Source organism: Rousettus aegyptiacus, unplaced genomic scaffold (genome assembly GCF_014176215.1).
Source record: "Rousettus aegyptiacus isolate mRouAeg1 unplaced genomic scaffold, mRouAeg1.p scaffold_m13_p_5, whole genome shotgun sequence".
Classification (NCBI taxonomy): domain Eukaryota; kingdom Metazoa; phylum Chordata; class Mammalia; order Chiroptera; family Pteropodidae; genus Rousettus; species Rousettus aegyptiacus.
Genome location: NW_023416308.1, coordinates 108,435,593 through 108,453,014, shown reverse-complemented (window position 1 = coordinate 108,453,014; position 17,422 = coordinate 108,435,593). Strand labels below are relative to the sequence as shown.

Here is a 17,422-nt window from a genome sequence, read left to right as displayed (position 1 = left end):
TTCTTTGTTTATTTCCCCCAGGACAGCAGAGGTCAAGGAAGGTGACGGCAACTTACAAAGTCAATCATAACGAAGTCGTCATGGGTATTGCCATTGCTGCCCCCACTGGAGCCATCAGAGTGCAGGCTGCCCTGGAGAGGAGACTCAGTCTCTGGGGAATCTGGAGGATTCACCTGGTTCAGAAAGAAGTAGAGGTAGAGGCTGGTTCTGTGCACTGGTTGCAAGTTACTGTTCATAATCACGAGTTTTGAGGGGACCCACCACTGGCTACAAATGCATAAGCTAAGGGGTGTGGCTAACAGTCTGTGGAGGAACAGTGACTGCCCCAGGAAGGAGGACGACTCTGCCCGTCTCACTGGTAACTTTAGTCAATGGTGGACTCACGATGGGGTCGGCATCCTCCAGCTCTAAATTCTTGGGAGCGAACATGGCAAAGGGTATGTCCAAACTGGTCAGGGTCACCTGAAGAGACACAGAAGAAAGTATTAGAGCCTGCCCCCCACTAGCTGGCACACTTCCTTAGAGGCCTCCAGAAGCCTGGAGGTCCAGCACGTAGACACACCCAGGCTGACCACACCTCCCTCAGGTTCCTGTGCTGGCAGAAACCCACCAATCTCCTCCACTTCTCATCACACGACCACAGCATAAACAGAGGGCAGGCCCCCAGACTCCAGGTATTCAGTCACAGTTGTTCTTCACTGGCAGAGCTGAGGAGGAACATCCTATTTCGAGTTAGGCTGAAGCAACAACACATCAGTGCACTGTGTTTGTACTAAATGGCGTCAAGTCGCCCTCTCCGATGGGAGACTCAGCAGATCACAGAACGATAGTTCTTAACTTTCTCTGGAGGGATGTCGCAGGTTATTAATCCTCTTCACAAAAAATTCACACACACAGACACACAATCTGCATGTCATTTCAGTGGCTGTACAGATCCCAGGTTGAGACCTGCCTGTAAAGGCCTCACTCTAAAGGCTCAGACATGCTCACATGTGGCAGTGGCAGAAAAATCACCTGGTTGATGGGTTTGTTGACAAAAGCCCCCACTTTTCGAGCAAAGATGGTCTCCAGGACATCATGGGGAGAGGCCCGTCCCTCACTGCTGTTTGACACAGTTTCGGTATCCTCACTGGAGAAGACAGGTAACATTGGTACTCATTCTCAAACCACAGCAGAGCCCATAAATCCACCTAGGCTGCAGCCTAGGGCAGGAGTTACCCCCCACCTTCCCACCCGTGTGGGAAATGGCAGTATGTGGTCTAGCTGCTGCCACTGTCACTCTCCCTTTGGAGTTGAAAGCAGAGGACTACATTCCCTGGAACAATTAACAATTATACACATGTGAGTGAAATTTAGTGTTACAATTATATAAACCTTACATAAGATTTGACTCTCTAGAAAGCCAGAACTTTCTCCACCCATGACAAATCACCTAGGATGAGGTCCTCCATGCTCTGTACCATGTTCCTTCCCCTCTCCTCACCCCCAATCATCCCTCCATTCAGCAAGGTCTAGCAAGGACACATTCAATGTGGCAGCTCCCATTGTCCCCCATCTCCAGCCCTCCGGATTGATGCTGAATCCTGGATGACAGGAAGGCTCCAAACAGCAGAAACAGGGACCCATATTGTGGCTGCCAGACCAGCAGTCATAGCCCTCAAGAAGCAAGGGATAGGAATGCTCCTCTAGCCAAAAGTGGGGAGGAGGACCGTGCACTCCGACTGTCCTCTGGACTCCAGCCAGCAGGGAAGACCTGCACTAAAGAAAGGCCTGAGCTTGGACCACCCACATTTAAGAATCCCCTACACGGGATACCGTCTTTAGCTACCCTCAGACGTGCCCCAGGAGTTGAGACTCAGAAAACTGAAGTATAAAATGATTGACAGGATCTTCCTCTGATTACTAACAGGGGGAAGGATAAGTATGGGAAATCAGGAATGAAAGTAATTATTCTTCTTGATGGATGGAGCAAAAAGATCTTCCCAAACAATTCCCCTCCCACCACTCTACTGTGAGAATGAAAAAAATATATAACAGGAATTTCTATTATCCGAAAGTTCACTGAGGATGAGGATGTGGTGGGGCAACTAACGTCATTATCTCTGGGGCCTTCCAGTCAAGGGAGGACAGGTCAGATCAAGACCGCCTCAGCTTCCCACGGGAGAACTCAAGAGTGTAATGGAAAGAGTGAGCTGGACTTATAGTCCAAACAGCTAGGCTTGTGTCTGGCCACTCTGCAAGCTAACTGCTCTAGGCAAATTACTTAACCCTTCTGGGATCCTCTTGTCTTTAAAAAGGAGATGCAGGGTGGAATTATAAGAACATTCATTTTCTACCTAATCGGTCTTTATAATTTGAATTTCACAGAAAATATTACTTCTGTAACCAAAATAGACAAAAATTAAAAAAACAATTTTAATGAGTAAAAACAATTGTTTCTAAAGGATCTCCATGAGGCACTTGCATACCAAAAAATCAATCCCAACTACCACCGCAGGCATACTGTGGCTCCAGGCTTCAGGATTATGATAAATACCTTGCTCTGGTCCTCAGGAAACACTGAAGACTGACTTTAAGGGAATAAATCTTGGAGTAAGAGAAAAATATCTGAAAAACCCCTTCACTGAAGGAAGATAAGAACCAAGCACCTGCCGTTTGCTGTTAGCTTCCTTACATACCAGCTGCAGTATAAGATTCTTATCAGGAACTTAAAGGATTCCACATTTTGGGTGCAAAGGCCAAGCCTGAGCCAATGCTGAAAGCTACTCTTTCCTAACAGCAAATAAGCGCACATGTCAGGAGGAGAGGCCTCTCGCTGGCCTGAGCAGCGGCAGAGCCAAGACGGGAACTCACCTGCTGGAAGGTGTGGCAGCACAGTGGGCCCCGTCAGAAGGAGTGTAGGTTGCCAATCTCTCCTGATCAGCCTGGGCACCGTGGGCAGGCTGGTTGGGAGCAAGGGGTACCCCACCGTCCTTCCCAGGAACCATTAGCTTTGGGGAAAAATGGAAAAATACAGTGAATCGTGGCGGTGTCAGGCAGGAGGGGACACTCACAGCCTAGCATGATGGTATCTGCTTTCGAGCTTTTCCATCACCAATGCTGCCACCCAGTGGGCAGAGGCCTTGGCTCTTTATCTTCTCTGGGGCTCAGTTAATGGGAGACATGCAAGGCAATGACTACAGAGGGAAAAGGAAAGAGAGAAAACACTTGGGAAGCTGTTCTTTCCTTTCTGGAGTCTAACAGGTCCCTTTTTCTCAGAGTCATGTTAGTTCTCCAAAGTCACAAAAGAACTTTGCTTCGAAACACTTAGAATAAAACTGATGTCTCAAGAGGCCCCTCAACTGCCTCAGGGCGGGAGAGGCAGCACAGGAGCCCATAGGGTCCTCCCCATCTTTAAAGATACCTGGTGAGGGTGTGTGGTGTTTAAGCCTGCAGCAAACACTACTGGATAAGCCAGGTCAGCTGATCCAACGCCCAGGGCAGCAGGCTGATAGGAAAGGCGAGAGCTTGAGAGCTAAGCAAGAGAAAAACAAAGAGGGGCAGAGGAAAGGAGGAGGACAAAACAGGCAATCCTGAAGTATGACTAATGATCCAGATCAGTAGAGAAGTGAGGAATGAATCCCAGCCCACATCTTCATGGTACAGAGGCCTGATGTAAGGATTCAAGACAGATCAGGTCATTACTTTGTAGATGAAACATCAGAGACTTGTTGCAGTGGGGTTGAGGTTTCTGGCTCTGCAGCCTTCCGAAGGCCTCAAATGAACCCCTCGCTCTCCTTTACAAAGGGGCTCAGCTAACTGTTTCGGTTTCCAGCCAAGCAGAATGTGGAACACAAGCCTGGGCAGAACTTGGAGCCAAAGTCATCAGTTTTTCCCAGGCCATTCTATTTTCTCCTTTGTCCTTGAGGACCCTTTAAAACAGAAGGTGTCTTCTCTAATCACACCCTCCATTGCCACTGGGTATGGGAAGGCTCCTATTTATGTTGAAAAAGAAAGAATACTACTCATGGATTATTTATTTGGAAATAAGATATAAATAATTCCCTGTATTTTTCACATCAATGGTAGGAGGAGGAGAGACAAGTGAAAAATCCTATTTTAGGCTGCTCTGCTAGGGATGTGTCCTGTTAAAAATCAATTACCAAGCCTCAAAATAACCCACAGAACACTTGGGGACATTTAAATAGCTATACTTTATACTTTATTTACAATTTTTAAATAAAAAGATACCATCTGATATATCCCCTTATTCCCAGTACGGACTCACTTGATGGGAAAAGGCCAGTCCAGCCATGGGGACCCTCAGGGTATCCGTCACCACAGGAGTAGGGGTCTGAAAATGTGCCTTTGTGACAGTAAACACACACTGTGCACAGATACAAACAGAGACAGGAGAACAAGAAAAAAGAAAAAGGACTTGAGAAAGAAGTGAAAAAACTCCGAAGGGGCAGTAGCAATAGAAGCTGAAATACACAATGGAAGTCAGGCGTGAAGCAGGGAGAAAGCTGCATGACCGCCTTCCCAAAAGGACAACTTGGAAGGGTCTGAAGAGACGTTTATCCCAGGGTGCTCCACTGCAGGCATGCCTCCCTGAGGAACAGGTGGAAAACAAAGCTGAGTCAAGCTGGAATGACTTGGCAAATCAGGGAAACCTGAACCAAGCATTGGTGTGTGTTTAGTCAAAAGGACTGGGAGGACATTATAGAACAGTCTCCAATAGGAAGGGCCCGAGAGCAGACATAAGGTGTGCTCAAGATGAATGAGGATATTGAGATTAAACTGTTAGAGTGAAGGTCTTTTTCTGGAAACCCAGAATCTTCAGGGACAGGTTTAAACAGTTGACATTGTTGGCTGGAACTCTGTGTGTTCTTATAGTCCCTGATGGTGTAGGAGGACTTGATGGAGTAAGAGCTGGGCACTTTCAAAACTCTTATGATTTCAAAGCGAATTCTGGACATGATGATTATTTTGGACCTTGCTGTTCCATCTTTAATAGGTCTCACCAATTAGCTGATTAATGCTTAGTACTGCAGTGGGAACCTTAAGTCACAACAGCAGGGTCAAGGTCACAACTATTTGACTCAACTCTGCCCAAATGACACGATGATCCTTATTTTGTTGGCAAAATAAACATCACATTAACATGTATTTATTGGACTCTAGCAAAAGCTCAAATAGAAGTTGTTGAACAATTATGCAATTTCCTAAGCTAAACCAAAGAAGAAACAATTTCAGTATTTACAGGAATGAGAAGACCTGATGGCAAATGATTTTCTCTGTTCAAAATGAGTATTTCTACACCGAACTATACCAGCTTGATTAGAGGTGCTCAGGAATAGGAAAAGAGCTCACCCATAGGGTGCTCAATATTGATAAGATCTGGTGTGATCTACTTGTGACAAGACACTAAATCCATGAAAAATACAAGTTCTTCTTACACAGGTCAACAAATTTTTATGAAAACATCAGAAACTACTGAACTTCCCTTTTCTTTTGGAGTGGCTCAAACGTCCACTGTGTCAGAGAAAGAGATAAACTGATTTACTAAGGCCCAGCTTCACCATCCCTCATAGCTCCTAAGTTCACAACTTTATTGTTTATAAATTCATCACTTGTAAAACGCAATAAAACTGTTTAATAAACATTAAGCTTGACATATTCACATTTTGATTATCTAAAAAATAATCTACTCTCACTAATGTGAACTATTAAGGAAGTGGACTTTCCCTCCATTTTGGGTCGGTTTTGCTCCAGGTCAGTAGTGTGCCAGAAGCTACACTCCCAGGGCAATGGCAACACTCACGCCTACATATATTGATGGGGGGAGGGGAATAACAATCCCCACCCCCACCTCCCAAGCCAACCTATTAGGCAACTTTAGAATAAGAACCTCTTTAACTCTAAATTGGGACAATAGAAATAATAATATCGGTGGATTCTGTAATGTCCTTCACACATATTTAAGTTAGTTTTTGTGCCTAATTTCTACTTTTGAAATGGATTAGAACCATAATTGTAATCCAGTATCTCCTAATGGCCAGGATGAGATAAATTTAAATTTTTTCTTAATTTAAAAAACAGAGAAAATAACTTGTAGATAGCCGATTAATTTGCTGAGTCTCCAAAATAAGAGAGTGAAAGGAGTATTCTGGAGCTAGTTTAAAGGAAAGTAGAACTGAATTGGTCTAGTGCCTGAAGTGAAAGACAGGAGAGGGAGTAAGAGAGACCATGGGCAGGTAGAACAGGAATCTGCAGGCGATGAGGCAGGTGATGAATGACAGGGTAGAAAGAAAGAAATGTGCCTTGAAATTCAGTCGGCTGGCAAAAATGATTCCTTAGCTGAAGCAGTCTCAATAGAATGTATATTATACAACAAGGCTACATAGGTACCTCCTCTTGGGAAGCTAATATTGTTTGGGGCCTGAAATTCAGTCTGACATTGAAGATGGACTCAAATGGAAAAGTTAATGGTTAAAAATGTTCAGATAGAGGATGTAGATAGACAAAAATCTATGTAAACTATTAAGAAACACTGCCTCACTGGCTTCATACTGGCAATTTATGCTAAACAGTTATTTGTTCCTTTTGTGCTCCTTTCATTAGTAGGAACCATATTTACCATTTCAAATGAGAAGTAGCTACCCAATTAAAAAGTATAGGTTAGAGGATCTCCCTGGTATGAGAATGCATGTGGAATTCTGTGACTGATTTTCTAGGGAATTTTAAGATGTCCCCAGGAAGGTAAAGGTTACATGTAATCTTACGGGTTAAGAATGGTTACAAACTAGAAAAACTGCAATATTACCTACTGGATAAAAGGATCTCCCTCATCTCTTAAAAGAAGCCCCTCAAAACAATCGCCCTTACCACCACAGAAAGAAACTAAATTTTGACACCATTTCATAAGGCCCATATATGAACCAAATAACTACCACCACCACAGAACACATTTCCCCCTACCTGGGATGGAGGGGAGGTGGAAAAAGAGGTGGTACACACTTCTTGAGAATCTTCCACAGAAGGATATGTTACTCCAGTGTCCTCGCCAGCAGTTCTATAGTGAGGGGGAAAGAAATCATGAATTTTATGGTGATGGCAATCAATTTTAGAAGGAACACAAAGGGAGGTTAGATAAGGATGCAAGCCGTGACGACGATTCTTTCAGGCAAAGTTCACAACGGCAAGAGAGCTGTGTTGTCCTTTAGAATTTCAAACATTTCCAGAAAGCAGCAACAAGAGGTTGACAAGGGCTTTTTTTAAACCCGAACATCTTATCTGACATATCATTTGAGAGTATTTTCTTAGGCATAGCCAGTGTTGGGGCCAAAGAACTGTTAGCAACACAATTCAGGGAAACAAAAGTTTAGACTCCAAAGACAAACCGATGCAACTTCACAGGTCTTTCACATGCAGGTAGTATCCTTCCTGATACACATCTATCCCAACTTCTAGAGAATACTGTTTTCTGGGACCTAGACTTAGAGATGTCTGAGTCTGATGTACAACTGAATTATACAAATAGCAGCCCGAAAACCATTTAATTTGCAAAGGGCATTCTATAACTTACTGCCACTCTTATAGTCTCTAGGTAAAATCAAATGAAAAGTCAAATCACTACTGTCAAGATCCAACATGTCCAAAAATTTCCTGAGACATTCTGTATACCCCAAGTCTTGGTGTGCTTTATAGGCAGTATCAAGAAGGGAAGCTAGCCATTCTTTCTCTCTCCTTGGGGCGTCTCCAACTGTGCTTTCTGTCCATCAGTGACTGCTAATAAAGGTGCTCTATGTACCTGTGAAAAATGGATGCTTCTGCCTAGCAGTTTGAGAAGGTACCTGTCACATTCCTCACCTGTAATTGCAGGGGTGCATGGTAGAGGAGCTGGGATAGGGACGGTCCACAAAGTGATCAATGATAATCCCCATGATAGGTGGGGTCCTCTCAAATTGCCTGAAATGCAATAAGCAGATTACGATATTTGTTAGAATGGCTTGCCAGCCCCCTTGAAGGCCTTAGAAGGCCCCTCACCCAATACCTATTAGCAGGAACTACCAGAGCCTTAACTATTGCACTTCTAAATATAAACCACCATCTCTATATTGTTGGCTCTGCAACACTCGGATTCTCTCATCTGGAATCTGAACTCTCTATTTTATACTTTAAAAGGGGACTAATTTCAGCAATGGCAAAGCTGAACTGTAGGCTTAGCCATGGAGTTTGGGCAAAAAAAACTTTAATATCTTTGGAAGAGTTCTTTTGGATTCCAACAGCCGTTCCTCACCTGGTGGACATGAATGCCAAGTTAATTCTGTAGGCACAAGAAAGAGTAATGGTGCCCACAGGGGTACCCACTGTCCCAACACGAACTGTCTGGAAACCTAGGAGAAGAGATAAACAATTAGCTTTTTTTTCCCAGAGAATACTGACATTACCCCTGCCCCCTTGTCATTCTGTGAATCATTTGACTTATACAATCTCTGGCATTATCCACTTAGCACCTTGAGGGCAGCAGTCTTGATATCGTGTGTATGTCTCCGTGTGTGTGTATATTAAATTATTTTTTCTTTCAATTAATTTTATACTGAACTAATATTATCAGGAGAAACAGCATTCTAATTGCAGATAAAACTACCTTCAAAGAGATAAAACAATTATTAATACTGAAGCTTGAGTGAGTCCTAACCAACCCTGCCCAGATGTGTCACATGCCCAATGAGATGGCAAAAAGGCACTAGGAGTTTGTCACTCATATTTATATTTGTAAATATGATTCTTTACATTTAAGAGGTAACCACAAGTCCACTCAAGCTGCCACCCCAGAACTAAGTATGGAAAAGAGCCAGGGCCTTGCAGGTAATACTTCCAACCAAGCTTTCTTGGTTTTCTTGGTTTCATTTCCAATTTTTCAAAACTGATGTTCATCGCAAACATTTAACATGCTCATTGTAGAAAATCAGGAAACCAACAATTGTATAAAGAGTAAGAAAGAATACTGAGTTATTGGAATATGGGGGAAATTATGCACTCATTTCCCTGGCAGCTCTTTGACCACCTACCTGTCTTTATCTTACTCATATTATACATATTAAAATCACAATGTACATATCATTACGGGCAATACACAAGCTCTTAACACGACAAATGCATTTTAACCTAATACATACCTTCTCCTAAGCCACTCAGCTGAACTTCCCCAAAATATATTCTGTAAGGAAGAAAGAAGAAGAAATGTTACCTGATTCTTTATTCTAAGGGCCTCTATAGCTGAAACACCTAGAAACAAAATAAACAAAATAAACCCTTCTTATCTGTATGAACACGTCTCCTAGCAGTGTACATAGAGAGGATTGGTTAAAAAATGAGGAAAATAATAATCAAGTGGAAACTATTTAAGTTTCTTCTTCCCACTTCTGCAACATGTTTTTAAAGTATATCTACTAGATAATAAAGAATATATAAATAAAATTGGCAAACAGATCTGGAACTAATATCAGAAAGAACTAGTTTTCTTTGCATTGAAGTATAATTGACATACAACATCATATTAGCTTCAGATGTACGACATAGTTCAATATTTATATATCTTGCAAAATAATCACCACAATAAGTCTAGTTAATATCTGTCACCATACAGTTTATAGAACTTTTTTTCTTGTGATAAGAACTTTTAAGAAGAATCTCTTAGTAATTTTAAAATATGCAACAGAAGGTACTAGATTTTGAAGAGTGGTTTTCAATTAAAAAGAGCTCTCTGTGCTGGTCAAGTCATTCCAAAATAAATTGGTTAAGAAATTGGAAAATCTTTTCCACCATAGAATAATTAAGACTATTCTAAAAATATATAGAACCTTTCCACAAATCTTGGAAGGCCAGTCTATGTTAGCTAAAAGTCTGAATTAGAAAACACTCAAAATATATTTTTCAAGTAATATTGTTAAAAACTAAACAACAACAATACACAAAGCCCTATGGTTATGTGTTACAAATGAGATAAGGATAATTCAGGGATGAATTTCAGGATAAATCTGAATCCTAGGTCTCAGATTATAGCCCCATTTGGGAAAAAATATCTGAAATACATGCTTGAAGTGACAGCACCATAAAGCAGAAATCAGCAAACTTTTGTTAAAAGGGTTAAATAGTAAATATTTTAGGCTTGGGCCATACAGTTGGTGGCAACTATTTATCTTTGTTGTTGTCTTACAAAAGTACCATTGATGATATGTAAACTAATAGGGCGGCTATGTTTTAAAATATAAAAATAAGCAAGATGGTCTGTTGGCTACTTTGCTGACTCCTGCCATAGAGTGATACAGAAATGACTTTAATGAAGTGTTGCCAAAAGAGATTTTGCTAGATAACCTCTAATGAAAGCTGACGCTTAATCAGCTCACTACAAATTTGAATACTGGTACAGTGCTTAAAACAACCTAATCATGTTAAACCTTTCTTTGGCTAGACTCTTTATGCCATTTAGATGCTAAGCAAAAGTTTTCTTCACAGATAGTAGAGTACAAAACATTAATTCGGTTTTGAATGACAAATTCAGGATGAGTTTTTATAACAACGTAATTCCATAATGACTAAAGGGTCAAGGAGAAAAATAATAACACGGCTTTTAAAAAAAGACAAGGTTATTCTTTCATGGTATAAAGCTATACTGCCAACCTGTTGACAACAGTATAAAATGGAAAAAAAAGGAGCCAAATCTACCTCTGAAACCACTTTTCTATGGTTTAAACCACAGTTATTTGCATCCAAAAGTACTTCTAAATGACAAACAGTGAGTAATAAATACTGTATTACACCAGAGATATAGGATAAAAGAAGACTTTAAAGACTAATATGAAAAGAACTAGAAGTCCTAGTTAACTAAGCTGATGACTAGTAGTGTAGTATGGCTACTTATAAAAAAAAAAAAAAAGTGAAGGGGCCTTAGCATAGGTAAATGAGAGGTAAGAGTTACAAAATAATCTTTCTGTTGTATCTGAAAAGTCTAGTAGTTTTTAAATGGAATATTGAACTTGAAACCTAGGAAGACTATAGGAAAGACTACAAAAATGTACTAAAGACTTTGAAAGATAAACATGGGTAGGGTTGTTAGATTATTGCTAAGAAAGTTAAAGAATAACTTGATAATTATCTCAGATACTGGATTGTTTCAACAGAACTAGTTAAGTCTCTAACTCTTAGTCCTTCCATTCTACTATACTATAATTCTTCTCAAAATCAGCTCTATACATGTACTCAAAAGGCTAAAACCAATGGTTCATCACTAATAGGAAAGAAGAGAGTCTTGGATGATTTGAGAACTGGCTTTCCATGCTCTGCTCTCACAATTTCCTACATATCCTTTAGAACACCACTCTGGTCTACTGGACAATCTGAGTACAGCTCACACCCTCCCCCCACTTCTGTGCCTTGCCATCTGTTGTACTCCTCACCCATAACGATCTTTCTTTCTCACTTCTACCAGCTGAAATTCTCTCTGCCTTAAGGTCTAGCTTAACGGCCATTTCCTCCATGAATCCTGTCTCATTTCTCCTGGCCAGAACAAACTTTCCCTTCCTGCGTTCTCCCAGTATTTTTTTTCCTGATACTGCTATGCAGTTTTCAAATCCTGCTTTTTACTGTAATTATACAAGTACCAAATTATTTCCCCCATTAGATTAGAAAGACCTGAAAGGTAGGGCCTCTGTATAGTTCTTCCTTGGGCCTAGGACAATGCTTACTTTAGAAAAGTACTCAATAAATAGGTGTGGAGTAAAATATTCCAAGATACTTGGTTCTTTACATCCACAAATGACTAACTAAAAACAAACCGTATCAGCAGTTCGTTAGACAAAAAGTTTTAATTTAACTTGGGAATATAGAAGGCTATGGACTCTTCCCAAAATAGCCTATTTTTTAAAGTCTTAAGCTCCTTTTTCAGCTTTGAGATGTGTATCAGTAGGACCTCAAAATCCAAAAAGGACAAAATACAAAAGGACAAAGAACTTGGTAGCTTTAGAAAGCTGAGGTTCATAAGGGAGGATGGGTAGACAATCAAAGTAAAGCTATAGCATCAACTACCCAATCATTCATCTGAAAATTAAGCACAGAATACCTGAATAATACCTGAATGCCAGTTAGGCAATATGCAAAATGATGAGGCCGACCAGTGAGTCAAGAAGTGAGCAGCCACGCTGTTTACCTGTACAATATGACATATTCATGCCCTTGTTTTCTAGAGAGTCTGTAAGCTGGTGTCACTCTAGTAATAGCAAGGAGAGACTTCAGCAGCAACGACAGTCTGTTGTACACTGTGTAGGAAACTTTGATTTCTTTATCACACCTGCAGAGCACAAAGAAACTATCAGCATTCTCCTATTCAACTGAAGTAAAACGAAAAACAGAAATGCAAATGATATAAAGATATTATTTTCCATCTAGTGATGAAGAATTTGTTGGCATTATTCCTAAATTCTGATGGAACATAAACTTCTTTGTAGTCCAAATATACTATTCAGAGTATTACAGTCAATAGAGATCATTGCAAATTAAGCACTGGAACTGTATAAGATTAAATTTATTATGAAAACATGCTTTGAACTAAAAGTAAAATTATTATACAGCTCTTTGTCAGTTTATCAATGGATTGTTGAGACAAGCCAAAGTTTCACTTTCTTATGCATTAGACACTAGGAGATAGGTCCCAAAAGGCAACTGATACGTTTTTTTCTAGCTCTGAAGCAGTTATCTAAGAATTAAAGAAACACACTTAAAAACAGTAATTCAGTGTTGCAATTACATTACTGAAGGTGCAAACGTAATTTCAATGTACTAGCTCATGAGCTGTCTACTTCTATATATCTAACAGGAAATCTGAAGGAAAGTCTGGTACTAAAATTTTGGACTTTATCCAAGCAATTTCTTTCTCTTTTTTTAAAATGTCCATACCACATATACTTATTACTAATAATTTTCTTTTGATGTGTTGCTATTTCCTCAATTTTCCTATATGTATACTCTTCTTGAAAAGTGAAACTTCAGACAGGAAGTAAGCTAATCTGTCTTGAAAGAAGAAAATGTAGGAGGGAAAAAACATTCATTTCCAACCTATGACCAACATAATATGTAAAAAGGAGTCATGAGGGGACATCTTATTGGATGTCTGCCACATAGAAAACAGACAAAAGAGAGAAGTCATGTTATGAGAGATCCCAAAGGATTTACTCAAAGAACTATCTGTACTCTGGAAAAACAAGAAACCCTTTTTAGCTTTCTTTCTGCTCCTTTCCCTGTGGTGTCTGAGTCTCTCTGGACTGACACTCCCTCTGAAGGTCATCTCTGTGCCTGGGCTGGAAGCCAAGCATGAAGCAAACTGTAGCAAAGACCTACTGGTTTTAAGTGGTTAAAACACCCTGTAGGGCTGATAACGAAGCCCTGCTTTTCACTGCTTTATCATCAGCCACCACAACCAACGACCCTAAAACAGAGCACTTACTTTTCATTCATTTCAAGACACCAAATTTCTAGCTCCATGGAATCTCCCTGCAGACAGAACCAATGAAAAATATTCATTCTATTATTTTTTTAGTTACCTTCTTTTTTCTTATAACAAAGCACTATTTATAGTCACTATAAAATATATTAGAAAGTATGAATAAGCAAAAAAGAGATCAGTTTATAATCCAATCACTCACTTTTCTAAATAAAAGTGAAATTATACAACATATACTATTTTTATCAATTTTTTATTAATAAATACAACATGGAACTTTTCTTATAAGTCAAAATTTTGCATTATTTTTAACGGTTGCATAGTATTCCACCATAAGGCAATCATTATATCCAATCAGTTCCCCCATACTTGGACATACGGGTTGTTTCTAATTTTTTACTATTACAAACAACATTGTGATAAACAGCCTTGAGACTAAAACTTTGCACACACTCTGAACTAATTTCTTAAGGCAAATTTCCAGAATTAGAATTGTTAGATCAAAGAATATTCATACTTCGAAGACTTTTGCTATATACTCTTCAACAAGGCCTACACTTTCAATGATGGAGAGAGCCTTTCCCTCCAACTCTATAGGGGGTATTTTTAGGTGACAGCCACAATTAAAGAATACCTTAACAAGCGTCTTAAAATGTTTTTATCTCATGTCTTTAGCCAAACTATTCAGAGTTTCCCTGTGTTACTCTGAACAGACTTAGTCTAGTGGATGGGAAAGAAAAAAACAAGACTAAAGCCAGAATCTCTCTCAACCCGGTTATAATCCTATGTGTCACTGAGTGAGAAAGATAGTCCCATACCTTTGAAAACAAGTAACCTTCTTACGAATTAGTTTGAAAGGGCTATTCTTTTAGGATTGGGAGTAAGCTTGGATCTGTTTGTGGAACAGAGAACTTCTACTGGTTCCAGATCAAATTTAAATATGTATCCTTAGTATATATCCTTCTCACTCCACTGCAAAAAGAACTAAGGAATGACTGGATAGCATGAAGAATCCAAGACAAGTTGGTGTGGTTTCTCTATGACAATCAGAAGTTAAGAGTCAGATTTCACAGATGCCTGGGAGAAGAGAAAGTCCTTCTAAGGATTCCTCTGGGATCCCCTATTGATTACTAAGAAAAATAAATTATAGGGTAAACTGGCAATTCAATAAAGAAGAATAGGAAGTTTTTTTATTTGGTCCTAAGGTTTCCATGGAATAAGTAGTGACATCATTCATTCAACAAAATTCACTGAGAGCCTACTATGTGCCATCCTAGGCATTGTGTTAGGCACAGAGATGGTTATTTATTTATACCCTGCCTCATTTAGAAAAGAATTTGAAGAACTACAAAGATAAATAAGATGCGGCATAGCTGCTGACCTCCAGAAAAAAAGTGTCAAGTACGAGTAGGAACATATGATGATCGCCTACTGTATATCATATTAGCCAATTTACAAATAAGGATTAAATGAAAAAATACTGTAGCCCTGCAAGACTGAAGCATCATGTTAGTTTGATGGTGTTGGTGAGAGTGGGATTGAGTAATTTGGCCACAGTCATTCAGCTGGGACCTAAACTTAGGTCTATATAGCACCAAATTCCATCTGTCTTTCATTATACCATGCAGCCTCACAATCTTGTAATGGAAAAAGTTAATACACATATGAGTAACACTATCTGCCTCGATCCTGACACAGAATACATTGAGCAAAAAATATTTTTTAAAAATCACAATACAGCAAATTATTCTCCAGGAACAAATATAAACAAAGCACATGGGAAGTCTAAGGGAAAACATTACCCCTCACTCTAGAAAGGCAAGATTCTCTAGAGCATATGAGTCTTGAAGGATGAGAGCATCTCAATTACACATGATATATGTGAAGATGAGGGCAAAGCCTATTCCAGGTGGTTGGAAGAATAAGTACAAAAACCACGCCCCTCTTCAAGAATAATGAGAAGTTCAGAGAAGAAACAGGCAGAAATCAGTCTGAGCTGGAACCAGAGTGTGAAGAGCTTTGAGTGTCAAATTAAGATCCTATCCTGGCCATAACCTTACCTCAGAAGTCTTAAGTGAGATCTCCACACACATAGATCTCCCAACGGCGGGAAGCTGCCCTGCCAGTGCTTTCTTTGCTTCATGTGTAACCTCTGGGATGTCTTTGATTGCTAAATTGAACTAGAAAAAAAAGAGATTTTGGGTTAAGTGCACACATGGAACATTATGGAAACATAAAGTTGTCAGACTTTATGTTGGGTACTGCAGGTATTGCTTTGACTGATTAGACCCAAACTGTGGTTGGAAATGCTAATGACCTATTACGAGGATTAGGTAACAAGGTATTTTTGTTTTCTAAAGACTAAGCTATTCACCTATTACAGTGGGAAGCCAAGAGCCAAAATAAATCCAGGACTAACATTCAATTAAGAACAATACTTTCCTAGTGAATGAATCAAATAGAATTAGATATTTTAATGTTATGATTTAGTAATATTATTAATAGTATTCCTTATTACTGCACTGTGATTTGTTGTGACAAATGCCACAGTATACCCCTTAGCAAAGAACAGGAATTTTACCCAATCTGAACCCGTTGGGGATGAAGATGAACGAGTACAAATCTTCTCACCAAGTCGAGCCTGAACAATCACTTGAACAGTCTAAAAAAAAAACAACCAAACAAGAGAAATTGACTCCCCATCAGGTCTAAAACCCTCCCAATGTAGGCTTAAAAAGATGCCAATGATCTTAACTATACTTTAGGAACTAAAAACGTTCAAGAACAGATAGAAAAAATGCTACACAAAAAGAATACTGTAAATATTCCTGAAGATATAGTACCAACCAATTAGAGGAATTATAGTTTGAGGCTTGGAATCTATAATCTTCTAACATGGCAGAAGGAAAGTTGCACATGGTGGCTCTGACTTTCATAAAGAAACAAGTCAAACCGCAGGTTTAAATATTCACTGCCATACACTTATGTAATCATAGTAGATTTAAACCAAGGATTCCACAATTATTCATCTTTTGGCCCATATGGTAAAAGTCTTCCAACTAATTTTACAACCAGAACCTACTGCATGAAATTTTCTTACATGGCAAATGTTTGAGAGGAGGGAGTGACAGAGGTGGAAATGATTTTTAGATTTAGGAAAATATAACTTCCAAAGCATTCAAAATTCAGTTTGAAGTCCTCATTTACCCAGAATGGAGCCATAAATGAAAGTTAGACATTTCAGAGTTAGTTGATGGTTTGAGAAAGACGCTCAAAATGCTGTCCATTCCAGTCCACAGTCTTTGTTCCCACCCAAGGGGACATACTGTGCCAATAACCTGGCATAATAGTTTGACATTTCTGCAAACAGCCTTGCAAAATAAATTTTTTACAACAAATAGCTGTGGAAAATTGGAAGCTACTTTTTAGTTACACCCCCAGTACCACCCCCAAACTTCACAGTTTGGTTTACAACAGACAGAAGTATTCCTTAAAATGGGCAAGCTGCAAGCTGTTATGCTGTATTTCCAAAAACGGAAAAGCACGGAAGTTATTTCTAACAGTTCTAGGCTCAAGAGAATGGATATATTACCTTGAGGGCAAAAAATTTAATGAACTTGTCCAGGTCCTTTCTGTCCTGGGAATTGAGATCAGTTTCCATTGCCTATGATAATCTAAAACAAACAAACAAAAAGTTGAAAAATGTGACTAGTACCTTTTAAAAGGGATTGCTACAGCAAAGCATACAGAGATGGTATTGTCTACTAGCTGCATAAACAGTCATGTGGAAGAGGGGAAAAATCTCCCCCCTAGCTAAAGATACCAAAGTGAAAAATATTAAGATACTATCTTTTGAGGAAAATAAACTCCACACAAGGAGCTAAATCTAGGAACTTAAAAAATGGATGAAGGCAAGCCATTTTTCTGAATCTGAAACTA

The 17,422-nt window shown here is 39.5% G+C and overlaps 1 protein-coding gene across 14 annotated transcripts in view; it reads right to left on the bottom strand.

Annotated features, from left to right (window-relative positions):
• The window catches only part of ATG13 (autophagy related 13), a 41,045-nt gene that overhangs the window by 7,365 nt on the left and 16,258 nt on the right, over positions 1–17,422 (bottom strand). For 6 of the 14 annotated variants that reach the window (XM_036220627.1, XM_036220626.1, XM_016146719.2 and 3 more), the window contains 15 exons: positions 17,076–17,157; positions 16,065–16,145; positions 15,544–15,663; positions 13,487–13,533; positions 12,194–12,334; positions 9,165–9,205; positions 8,282–8,378; positions 7,852–7,950; positions 6,961–7,054; positions 4,268–4,366; positions 3,404–3,514; positions 2,854–2,990; positions 1,015–1,129; positions 385–462; positions 57–173 (listed from right to left, as the gene is read on the bottom strand). In XM_036220627.1, coding sequence (XP_036076520.1) covers positions 57–173; positions 385–462; positions 1,015–1,129; positions 2,854–2,990; positions 3,404–3,514; positions 4,268–4,366; positions 6,961–7,054; positions 7,852–7,950; positions 8,282–8,378; positions 9,165–9,205; positions 12,194–12,334; positions 13,487–13,533; positions 15,544–15,663; positions 16,065–16,145; positions 17,076–17,144 — 1,446 coding nt within the window. In that variant the 5' untranslated portion in view covers positions 17,145–17,157. Of the gene's footprint in view, positions 1–56; positions 174–384; positions 463–1,014; positions 1,130–2,853; positions 2,991–3,403; positions 3,515–4,267; positions 4,367–6,960; positions 7,055–7,851; positions 7,951–8,281; positions 8,379–9,164; positions 9,206–12,193; positions 12,335–13,486; positions 13,534–15,543; positions 15,664–16,064; positions 16,146–17,075; positions 17,158–17,422 lie in introns of those variants that run through there. The other 8 variants (XM_036220633.1, XM_016146722.2, XM_016146723.2 and 5 more) reach the window with 4 other exon arrangements.